The sequence below is a fragment of the Grammomys surdaster genome, unplaced genomic scaffold (genome assembly GCF_004785775.1).
Source record: "Grammomys surdaster isolate TR1022 unplaced genomic scaffold, NIH_TR_1.0 211, whole genome shotgun sequence".
NCBI lineage: Eukaryota > Metazoa > Chordata > Mammalia > Rodentia > Muridae > Grammomys > Grammomys surdaster.
The window spans coordinates 9,076,386-9,088,515 of record NW_021604656.1 but is presented as its reverse complement, the minus strand read 5'-3'; the positions used below and the strand labels follow the sequence as shown (position 1 = coordinate 9,088,515).

Genomic DNA, 12,130 nt, shown 5'->3' with positions numbered 1-12,130 from the left:
TTGGACAAATTCCCCGCCAAAAAAAAAAAAAAATAGATGTTTTGGAGCGATGGTCCTAAAATTATTAGTCACAGTGTCCTAAGGGAAAAACCTCAGGCCAGAAATTCTTTGTAAACTGATACAACCAATGGAGCAAAGGGTCGTATTATCTTTAAGACCTCCTTAGCCAAAGCAAGCATTTTTTTCTTGCTAGTACACTTCACCTCTGGACAGGATGAATGAGTCCGAGGTGCGGAGTCCCTGGCTGTCCTCTCTTCTCTTTGGTGTTGTCCTTTGTGTCATTTTGTGTCCCTGTGGCCATGGGCTTTAACACTTTGGAGCCTTTTGTATTTCCAGGGCCTCACCAGCAGCTGGTTAAATGGAGTTACCTTTGAACTGCTCTCAGTGTTTGCAGGCCCCTTCATCTCCCCAACGCCAATGAATGTAAGTGGGAGAAATTGGGCTTGGGTCAAAAGACCGTCCAAAGACAGCAGACAGACTAAGTCAGCCAGTCCCTTAGCGGTTGTGATAAAAATAAGGTTGAGCATTCCTAATCCAACATGACAGCTGTAATTCTGGGACATTTCAGATTTGCAATATCTGGATTAAGGATGTCCAGCTGGGAAAGTCTAGACAGAGATTCCAAAATGGGGGAAACCTCATCGGAAAATTTTGTTCCAGGCACTCAAAACAAAACAAAAACAAAACAAAACAGAAACAACAACAACAAAAACGGGCTTCTCTTATCTCAGCTCAGGACCGTCACTGAGGCAATCTCCCCTAAAATAATAGTGCTGATCCCTGCCTCACACAGAAGCGGACACTGCAGGAAAATCAAAGCTGTAGGCCAAGCGCCCGCCCAGCCTTGTGGGATGTTCAGACACGGCCCACAGTGCAGTTAAAGCAGAGCCTTTCCCTAAGGGTTGTCAGCAAGGCTTCATGCTCAGAAGGCATAGTCACAAGAGGCACATACCTGGTGCCCACCAGTTCACTACCAATAACTGACACGCTGCAAGCACACACTGCAGTCCTGGTAAGATGCTGCTTTCATGGGGTCTCCTTTTCAGCATGGCAAAGAAGCGGCCATGGCAATGCTCCATCCACTGCACTTGCCTGGAAACTTAACACAGTAAAATCCCAACGTACTAGGTCGGGGTCCAGGCAGAAATCCACTTTAAAATTTTGATAAACAGCTATTGTTATACACACCATGTGAGATAACACTAATCATTTTGAAGTTCGAAATTCGGTAGCATCTACTGTTTTTACAATATTGTGTAACCGTGACACCCACCTAGGTGAAAAGCCTTTGTGACACTCTGTTATGGTTTGTCTATGCTCAGCCCAGGGAGCGGCACTATTAGAAGGTGTGGCCCTGTTGGAGTAGGTGTGTCACTGTGGGTGTGAGCTTTAAGACCCTCATCCTAGCTGCCTGGAAGTCAGTCTTCTGCTAGCAGCCTTCAGATGAAGATGCAGAACTCTCAGCTCCTCCTGCACCATGCCTCCCTGGATGCTGCCATGTTCCTGCCTTGATGATAATGGACTGAACCTCTGAACCTGTAAACCAACCCCCAATTAAAAGTTGTGCTTTATAAGAGTTGCTTTGGTCATTGTGTCTGTTCATAGCAGTAAAACCCTAACTTAGACACACTCCAAAATAAGTGGTAAGTGCTATCTTCCTGCCCAGGTTCCATTCCTGGCAGCTGCTGGTCTTCTTTCTGACTCTGTGAACCTCCCTACTTGGGATATGCCCTCAAGAGTGTCATAGCTCATGTGTCCTTTTTTATCACGCATGTTCTTAAGAGCACCACTTCATCTAAGTAGCTGTGGCTGCTCTAAGGACAGATAGGGTGTGTGTTTCTCCCTAAAAGATCTCAGCTTGATAATTACTACATTGCAGCATCAACCACCAAATATTCACAATCCATTTCCCCTTACACTGTGTCTGAGAGCAGCAACCTAAATGCCTTGGTAGCCTCTCAGTTTCTGGACCTCTATAGATTTGACTGTAATGTCAGAATGAACTAAATACCTGGCTCTTACTCCTGGGTATTGATTTCTGGCTTTTTTTCCCCACAGATACAATCCCCGTGGGTTTTATGCTTTAAGGCAGAATAATCCATCACCATAGCCATTCATTATAATTTTCCGAGAATGCTCTTGCACTCCTCATTTCTTGATGTTGCCATTCTGAACGCTTTCACTCATGAAACTGCTGGGTATTTTACCCTATTGGTCTTTCATTTATGTAGGTTCCCAGGTGGTATTCTTGAGACAAAAGCACTGTTTTTTAAAGAAACAAAACCTACATTGTTTCTCGTTAATGAAACTGATGTCTATTTCAATCGTGCTCTTAAGGAACATTTGACAGTCTGGGCAAATAAAGCCTTCAGTTTCATCATCATGCATATGGTGATGGGGGAGGGGCCAGGAGGGCAGGAGGGGTGAAAGTGGTGTGCGGTACTTCTGTATTCACAATGTGTTCTGTGGTGTATGCACTTTCTCCTAAGCTCACCCCAATTATAAGAATTATGAAGCTCTCACCCCAACCTCTTTTGGAATGAGAATGAAAAGGCAGAGGGAAGAGTTCTCAGTAGGATAGCCTGTGCCTGGAGAACCTACTGGCCACAAGGGAGACTTGACATGTTTCCATCCATCTACCACCTTCTAGTGCCGTCACAGGCTACAGCCCTCCAGCCCAGTAAGGAGGCTCTCCTAGCATGATGACTCGGAGCAATTTTATAGCATCATTAAGTCCACCGGAGAGCTTGGGAGAGCACAGAGTCATACATGACACTTCAATGATGGGGGTCAGAGTGTTACGGGGAAATGAGGTCACAGATAATCAGCATCAGAAATCATGTCTTACGTGAAAGAAATCACAAAGTCACCTTTAATCTGCACGCACTTACTATGTCAGGTTTCCTGACACCACACAACACTTGATTTACCTAGGGACCAGTGGGGGCCACGGATTGGTTATGGTTCCATTTTGGTTGAGATACTATTTAGATGAGATCAAATGTTGTACAGCATTCATACTTTAGTGTTTATCCTGACACATTCCACAGTGACTGCTGGACTGTGCTCAGCTTCCCTGGGTGCTGACGCTACCTCGGTATGTGGCTCATCAGGTATGAGGACGAGGCCAGAGCAGGTCGAGTCTATCTGCTTCAGCCAGAGTTTCTAGAGTTTTCATGGAGACCTCAGATGTTGAAGTATAGAGCTCAGTTTCACAGATTCCCTGGATCCAGAGGTCAGGAGATGACCCTGACCTCTGACTCAGACTCATGCTCTGGACTCCCGAGTGGGCTCCCTCTTCAGCCTTTTGTCCTTCTACAGAGGGCTCCTTCCAGCTCTTGATTTCTTTCCTTCAGAGTCATAGCTTATTTAGAGCATGGGTTATAACGGTAATAGCCGGGCTGGGGTGCTGTTACCTCTCATATCTTCAGTAGATAATAGTATCTTCTTGGCTGACACGCCATCAATAAATAACACTTTCCCTTCATAGTTCATTTATAACAGCCTGAGCACACGAATCATATTGATTTGGGTGAAAAAAATCAGAACTCGTCTTTATAAGCTATCAATATTAAATTTTTGTTTTAGAAATCTATAACTGATAACAACATACGCTTTTATAAAACAAAGCATTTTTTTTCAGATAATCTTTGTCTTGTTTTATTAGAGATAGACAATGAGAAATTTTTCTTGGTGGCCTATGGCAATCTGTTTGTGGCGCTATGACATGTTCATAAAGAACTGAGTTGACTCTCCACAGTGTTGGGAATGGACGGGTCCATGGTCCAGTTGAAAGTGCTAGAGTCTGGTGAAGTCTGTTCTTGCCCATGTGTTGGGGAAGGAGTTCAAAGGTCAGAGTCCTTCTGTGAGAATCCCTCATAAGAACTCCTGACCAGGGCACTTAGAAAGCCAGAGCCGGTTTGCAGGCAACTCAGTGGGTGGGAGTCGGGCTCTCACTGCATCACAATCGTGTCTATTATGTCCTATAGTGGAGGGGCCATCATGGCCATGAAGGGAAAGAACTGTGTGGCCATCGCTGCAGACAGGCGTTTTGGAATCCAGGCCCAGATGGTGACCACAAACTTCCAGAAGATTTCTCCGATGTGTGACAGGCTCTACATAGGCCTGGCTGGCCTGGCCACTGACATCCAGACAGTTTCCTGGTGTCTCAAGTTCCAACTGAACCCGTATGAGCTGAAGGAAGGTCGGCAGAACAAGCCTTACACCCTCATGAGCAGGGTGGCCAACGTCTTGAATGAGAAACGGTTTGGTCCCTACTACACAGAGCCTGTCATTGCTGGCCTGGACCCGAAGACCTTTAAGCCCTTCATTTGCTCTCTAGACCTCATTGGCTGTCCCATGGTGACGGATGACTTTGTAGTCAGTGGTACCTGCTCTGAACAAACCCATGGGATGCTTGAGTCTCTCTGGGAACCTAACATGGATCCAGAGCACCTGTCTGAAACCATTTCTCAGGCCATGCTGAGTGTTGTGGACCGGGCTGCCATATCAGGCATGGGTGTCATTGTCCACATCATTGGGAAAGACAAGATCACCACCAGGACGCTGAAGGCTCGCATGGACTAACCTGTGCTCTGGATGGACTAACCTGTGCTCTGGTCTCATCTCCCTTTTGTTGTTTTTCTTTTTAATAAAATCACCTTTCTTTCAAAAAAAAAAAACCAAAAGAATCCCTGACCCCTTCCTCAGTCTGACCCCATTATGACACCAGTCTCTTACAATGACTGCACTGACCACTCCTGAATGTATAGGAGAAGCCTCCCAGTGCAGCCAGCTATTCCTCACTAGAGCACACATTAGCATGCACTCAGTTACACACTTATGGCACAACAAGGCCATTCTTGGAGCACACACTATCATGAACACAGTTCTGAAAGTGCTAGCAAGCAAGTCAAAGGAAACTGACAGAAACTGACCAGGAAGGACTCCTGGGTCACTTGCTTGTCTCCCTGTCCTGGACTTCCTTCCAAGGCAGTTTTCAGAACTCTGGTGTTACATTTCCTGGAGGACAGTTGGAAGTTCGACCCATTTTGAGATCAGTGGAGATCACTCTGTTGTTATTTGAGATCTCCAGCTCAGATAAGTATCCACTGTGAGGGCAGCAGGAGCCCACCCTGCCCCCACCCCTGCTGTGCCTCCCCCCCCCCACACACACACCATTTGTGGGGACTTTGCAGTTTGCCCTGACATCCAAAGAAGCAGACCAGGAAATGCCACCCTCACCCCTGCACATCTGGAAACTTTTTAAAAATATAGATTTTTTTTGTTATTCAGGTATGGCCACACATGGCAGGCCAGGAAGCAAGGAACTCAGGGGCCACATTTGCTCTTTTTGCAGTAATTAGCTCTTTCATTATTTAAGAAGGTTTAGCAAGAACCATACCCATCTCATTCGTGAAGACTGAATTTCCTTCCATCTGGCCCCACCCCTTCAAGGCTCTGTCACCACACTGGAGACAAAAGCTCCCATGATAAGCATTTAGGGACACTAAAGCCACAATGCTTGACCTGTGACTGTCATGAAATAGCACTCTCAAGCATCAGTTATATCACAGACCAAAGCTGACCAGAGGAAAGGGAAGAACCCTTAGTAAACCTAATCCAGTAAATTGACCAACCTTAGCTGAGACTCAGATAAAGATTCCATATCCCTGATTCTGAAATTACAATGGAGCAGCTCCCTCACTACAGCATGCAACCCAAGGCACCCTATAGCCCTCTTAGTACCTTTAAAGGGGGTGATGGTTATTATTTCCTATTAAGCATATATCCCTGGGCTGGGGAGATGGCTCAGCAGTTAAGAACATTGACTACTCTTCCAGAGGTCCTGAGTTCAATTCTCAGCAACCACATGGTGGCTTACAACCAACCATAATGGGATTCGAGGCTCTCTTCAGGTGTTCATGAAGACAACTACAGTGTACTCATAAAATAAACAAACAACTCATATATATATATATATATATATATATATAGAGATAGAGAGAGAGAGAGAGAGAGGCCAAATATTCCCTTTTATAGCAAGCCAGGCCTACCTCGCTGTTGCTAGGTAACTGTTGGGTGGAGCTTAGAAGGGCTGCTAACAGTGCTAACATTAAGCATATCTGGTGACCTTGATGGTCAGAAGAGGGCATCAGATACCCCAGAACGAGAGTTTAGGATGGTTGTGAGCCACCCCGTGCATCCTGGGAACTGAACCCTGGTCCTCTGCAAGAGCAGCCAGCACTCGTGACTACCGAGCCATCTCTATAGCCCCCACGACGCATTTTTTTTTCAAACATTAAGAAGAATTAAGTTATTGCTGGGCGGTGGTGGCGCACGCCTTTAATCCCAGCACTCGGGAGGCAGAGGCAGGTGGATTTCTGAGTTCGAGGCCAGCCTGGTCTAGAGTGAGTTCCAGGACAGCCAGGGCTACACAGAGAAACCCTGTCTCGAAAACAAAACAAAAAAACCCAAAACAAAACAAAACAAAACAACTAGAGAGAGAGAGAGAGAGAGAGAGAGAGAGAGAGAGAGAGAGAATTAAGTTATGTCATTTGAAGAAAAAAATCTATGTAACTAGAAATAATCAGATTAAGAGAAGTCAGCCAGCCTCAGAAAGACAGATACCTCGTTTCCTCTCGTCTGTGGTCCCTAGATTATATGTAGCAACACAGCTGCCCATGCCTAAGGAATAGGAGACTAAGCAGAGGGGGAGGGAAGGCAAAGGGAGTGTGGCAAAGTAGAATAAGTTCAACATACAATTAGAAAAAACAATGTAGCCTGTTTCTCCCACTGACTGGTAAGACCCCCAGTGAGAATCCCAGTTACACAATATGAACTTATTAGTGACTACCCTTATAAACCACCCTGTTGGTGGCACTCTGCCGCATAGCAATAAAGAAAAATTAAACTCCAGCTCTCTTCAATGAAGCTCACTGAGTTAGGTCCTGGTGCTGAGAGGGTAAGCTCCTTGGGGAAGGACTGATAGCAGTGAGTTCCTGCAGAAGAACTCAGTGTGCCCAGAGGTTGGCCATGAAGGTAAGAGTTGGGCATTTGTGTTAGAAGTCCTGCTCAATCAATCCACACCAGCAAGCGGCATCTTTCTAGACCACGACAATAAAGTATTCTGGGAGCAATGTCGTGGTGGGTGGTGAAGTGAGAGCTAGGGATTCCAGGGAGGTCACTGGGACACCAGAACCATCCTCATCAGCAGGGCAGTGCCACCTGATGGTAGGTCAAGTCAGACTGGATTTGATTCTCAAGAAACAGATACTATAAGAAGAGTCTGGAACCCTCCTGAGTCCTCCATATGACTGTGTGCCTTGCCACAGTGTCTACGGGGGTTTGAATGAGGGTGGTCCCTATAGGCTCCTATGTTTGAACACTTGGCCCCAGTTGGTGGCTTTCTGGGGAGAGTTAGGAGTCTGCCTTGTTTGAGGTGTCACCTCTGCCTTGTCACCTGGGGTGGGCTTTGACATTTAAAAGGACTTGTGCCATCCTCAGTTAACTCTCTCACCCCCCTGCCTTTACCCCACTAGTGCCGGAACCCTGTAAATGCAGGTTCCATTTTCACTGAAGGCAGCAGCAGGCAAATCACCAGGCAAGAAAGAGGGCGCGGGGGGGGGGGGGGGGGGGGGAGGAGGAAAAGGCAAGCCACCCTCCTTCCCCTGTGAGCTTTTGTTACCTGGGCTGCTACTGCAAGTCAACACCCACCTTTAGGCTTTCCACTTCAGCTGAGGGGCTCGAGACCCTGTGTCTATTGGGTCTCCTACTCAGCGGTTCTACATTGTGGCAAGGTGACATTTGAAACTAAGTAGTAGCTTTGTTTGCCGAGAGAACGGTTGTTACACACAATAAGGTACAGAAGATATTGTCACGGGATTTCCTCCCCAAGGTATTTTGAATTGATCGGTGCATACGTGCATGTGCGTGTGCGTGCGTGTTTACAGGCTTTTAGAGTCCAGAGGATAACTTTAGGTTCAAGATCCTCCAGCTGTGCACTTGTTTGTTGTTTGTTTGTTTGTTTGCTTTTGTTTGTTGAGACTCCCACAGGCCTGGAGCTTCCCAATAAGGCCAATGAGTCCCAAGGATATGTCTGTTTTTGTCTCTCCAGTGCTAAGATTATAAGCATGTACACACACACACACACACACACACACGCACACACACATGCACCCACACTGATTTTCTATATCTGGTCCGGGGATCAAACTCACACTTGCAGGGCAGGGACATACTGCCTAAGCTACCTCCCCAAATTTCAAGTGGATTCTTCGTTGTTTTTCTAGCAGATTTCCCATGAAAGTGGTTTTCTTTTATCAAAGAACCCAGTGGTTGCTATTATTCAGACATCAGTCTTACAGGCCAGTCTTCCGGAGTTTAACCTTTACCTTCCACATCTGCAGGTCAATCTTAATACAGTGCTGACTGACCGTAAACCTCGCCGTGGCAAAAAGCTCTCTGGTGTAGTTAAGTTAGACAACAGTTTATCCGTTTACTACCAGGACATGATCTCAGGTAGAACATGAAGTTCCGAGTGTGAGGTAGTCCACTGCTGTGTTCAGCTGGACTTCAAACAGTCCTGGCTGTGGTGATAGCCCTGGGAGGAAACAATGTGAGCTGATTTGGGAAGTGGCATCCTTTTCCTTTGCTCCCTGGGTCCCCAAACACTCACACAGATCAAGGCACCGAAGGGCCTTCTCTAAAGTGACCTCTTGTTACAGGGGGTCAGGATCAGGGCTGAGTGTTTCCAGGTTCTTGGCTCTTCGGTAACAATGCAGTGATGGCTCACACAGATTGCAGAATAGCAAGGGAATCTGATTCCAAAGCAAAGAAATGGTCCAGGTCAGGTGCGCTGTCTGAAATGACTGGAGTCAGGCATTCGAGGGCTTCAGCACAGTTTCAGGCTTCCTTTCATAGGCTCAGGAGAAGTCTGGTTACTAGAGCCATAGTTGTGGGGTGGTTCTCAATTTTGACTCACAGATTTGGATTTTATAGAGCTTTGTTCACTGCAAATGCTCCTTTCTGTGATGCACCAGTTTTGATCATATGCAGGTCCAATTAATGAATAAGCAGAAGATGATAAATAGGAAAGTTTCCTAAAAGCTCACTTTGAGGACACACTTCACCTAATTGCATGTACACCCAAAACTAGTTTGGGCCAGATCAGTGCCCCATCTTCCATACCCAGATACGGTTAGGAATAGGTATGAGTGCAAACTGCCTCTATTTTGTGGCTATTGAGAAGAGGAGAAAGTTATTTTATTGTTAAGAGAGGACTGTGTGCATAGTAAGTACATGCAGGTAAGGGTCTCAGATTGCCAAGTGCATCATAAGACTAGGAGAGTGTGCAAAGCCCACACCAAGTGGAGTTCCAGGCTGCTAAACTCCCTATGCTTGCCTGCCTCAGTCTGTCTTCCTTTCTTTTGAATACAGGTTTCTCTAGAGTCTTTCAAATAACATCCACAAGAACACATCTTAGCCTTGGCTTTATTATCCACAGTTTTAGTTGCTCCAGCCAACTCTTCAGACCCACCTCACATCATCCCACGAAGCCTGGGTGATGGCTGAGCAGAAGATAATTTGAAAGAGAGAGACCATATTCACATAAACTTTATTTCAATATTTTATTATTAGACATTAATTTATCACAGTGTCTAATTTACATATCAAAATCATAGACGGAAGGGGAAAACGGTATATATAAGGATTGGTATGATTCAAGACTTGGGGCATCCACTGGAATCTTGGGGTGCGTCTCTCAAAGGTAAATGGAGACTACGATACCTCATTTTATTCTGTTAAGATGCTCAAGTGGTTGTATGAAGCCTCCTCACACCATAGAGGACAGTACTCCTTGCTCAAAGTCTACTGATTTAAATATTAACCATAATTTAAAATGACCTTTCCAGCAATACCTACACTGTGTTAGGAACTGTGGCATAGCTAACTTGATTTATAAAATTAACCATCATGAATTTCGCTTGCCAGCCTCTAAAAATCACCAGGTATTGGGATTGGGATCAGTGGGGATCTGCTCAGTGGAATCCTCAATAACCAGCCACGGAAGACTAACTGTTGGGAAGATACTTTTGAGAAGACAGTTGGGCTACGGGGGGGGGCATTGAGCAGAGGGGAACAGGAGAACCAGGCTTGTAGCCAGCACTTTGCAGATTCCAAGCCTCTTGCTGTTCTTTTCAAAGGACATTTGTTTCTAAAGATGGTGTTAGGCTACTGTACGTAGTTCATTGGTACCTTTACTAGGCTTTGGTAAAGGCTGCATTAACTTCACCCTTGGACTTGCTTCCGAGAAAATCATTAGTACAGAACCATATGGATATCAGGAGATTCTACTTAGAGATGAGTATCTCCATAGTGTAAGCAACCCTGAGGGTCTGGTCAGGAGAGGAATGGGAAATGCAGCCCAGGCAGGGAACACGGAGGAGAAGACTTCATTCATTGTAATTCTGAAGGAAAGGAGTGAATAAAGCCAGGGAAATGTGTGCAAGTTTGAGGTGGATGGGATGATAAATCAATCATCCAAGAGGAAAGTCAAAGACAATGTTAAAGTATTAGTCTTGGGCACTGAGGACAATGAGCTTTAAAGACTCTCTCTCTCTCTCTCTCTCTGTGTGTGTGTGTGTGTGTGTGTGTGTGTGTTCATATATGCCACACAGTACAAGTAAGTGGAGGGTCTCTGATGCTGCAGGGCTTAGTATCAACTTGACATGGGCTAGAGTCATCTGAAAGGAGGGAGCCTCAGTTAAGAAAATGCCTCCATAATATCAGGTTGTTGGCAAGCCTGTAGGGCATTTTCTTAATTAGTGATTGATAGGGGAGGGCCCAGCCCTCCTCCCTTGTGGGTGGAGTAATCTCTGGGCTGATGGTCCTGGGTTCTGTAAGAAAGCAGGTTGAGCAAGCCATGGGAGCAAGCCAGCAAGCAGCACCCCTCCATGGCCTCTGCATCAGCTCCTGCCTCCAGATTCCTGTCCCATTTGAGTTCCTGTCCTGACTTCCTTTGATGACAGACAGTGAAGTGGAAGTGTGAGCCAAATAAACCCTTTCCTCCCCACGTTGCTTTGGTCATAGTGCTTTATTATAGCAATAGAAACCCTGACTAAGGCAGTCCTTATCATCTGCTTTCTTTGAGACAGACTCTCCCTTTGCTTGTTATACACTAAGCCAGGTGGCACTTGAATTTCTGGAGATTCTTCTGTCTTCATCTCTGTGATAGTTTCAATTGTCAACTTGGTACAATGTAACAACTTGACACAATGTAAATCACTTGGGACGAGACTGTCAATGTGGGAGTTTCATCAGGTTGGGCGTGTCTGTGGCAATTGCCTTGATCATGTCAATTGATGCAGGAAGGAGATCCAGCCCACTGTGGGTGGCACCTACCCTAGGTTTAGGTCCTAGATTGTATAAGAGCGGCAAAGGTGGGCTGAGTTGTAAGGATGAATACATTAATTCATTTCTTCCTGCTTCTGAGTATGGATATAATATGATACACTGCTTCAGGTTCCTCCCACCTTTACACCCCAACAAAACAATGAACTAAACTTAGAATGTGGAATAATGAACTAAAATAAACATTTTCTCTCCTAAGCTACTTCTGTTGGAGTGTTGTCACAGCAGCAAAAATGAACCCAGGACAAGCTCCCATCTCACAGGGGAGCCCTGGGGAGGACAACTATGCACTACAATTCCTGGTTTTGCTAGGGCTCTGGTGATTCAAATAGAAATCCTCAGGTTTGTGCGTTATCCATGGGGCCATTGTCCCGGGTCTAAAGACATTTAATGCAGGTAAAACATGGAGCCATCTCCCCAAGTCTAAAGACATTTAAAGACAGTGAAACAGTCCTACAACCTTTCTTTCTCACCCTTTCTTCATGACATACAGCTATAGCGTGAGTCTTAAAGTCCCCTCAAAAACCCAAGTGTTTAAGGCATGATCAACTGGGAGGAGGTAGAACCTTTAAGAGATGGGAAATGTTAAGGGAGTTGAGATATGCCCTTATAGAAGACAGTAGGATGGAAACCCTTTCCTCTGCTTCTTTTTCTGCCTCCCAACCACGAGGTGAGCAGTTTTACTCTGTCATAGACCCTTACCTCAGTGAGACTGTGA

The 12,130-nt window shown here is 45.7% G+C and overlaps 1 protein-coding gene across 1 annotated transcript; it reads left to right on the top strand.

The window, feature by feature from the left end:
• The first annotated feature begins 214 nt into the window (after positions 1-214).
• LOC114624872 (proteasome subunit beta type-3-like) lies at positions 215-4,587 on the top strand. The gene is made up of 4 exons (XM_028771988.1): positions 215-229; positions 337-423; positions 1,047-1,108; positions 3,897-4,587. Exons 1-4 carry the CDS (start codon positions 215-217, stop codon positions 4,585-4,587), a joined length of 855 nt encoding a protein of 284 aa, XP_028627821.1.
• Positions 4,588-12,130: the final 7,543 nt, after the last annotated feature.

Coding starts and splice junctions, on each gene's coding strand:
- LOC114624872 (XM_028771988.1), top strand. Junction 424..1,046: donor TCTCCCCAACGCCAATGAAT/GTAAGTGGGAGA, acceptor TCTCCTTTTCAG/CATGGCAAAGAAGCGGCCAT. Junction 1,109..3,896: donor TTGCCTGGAAACTTAACACA/GTAAAATCCCAA, acceptor ACTCCTGACCAG/GGCACTTAGAAAGCCAGAGC.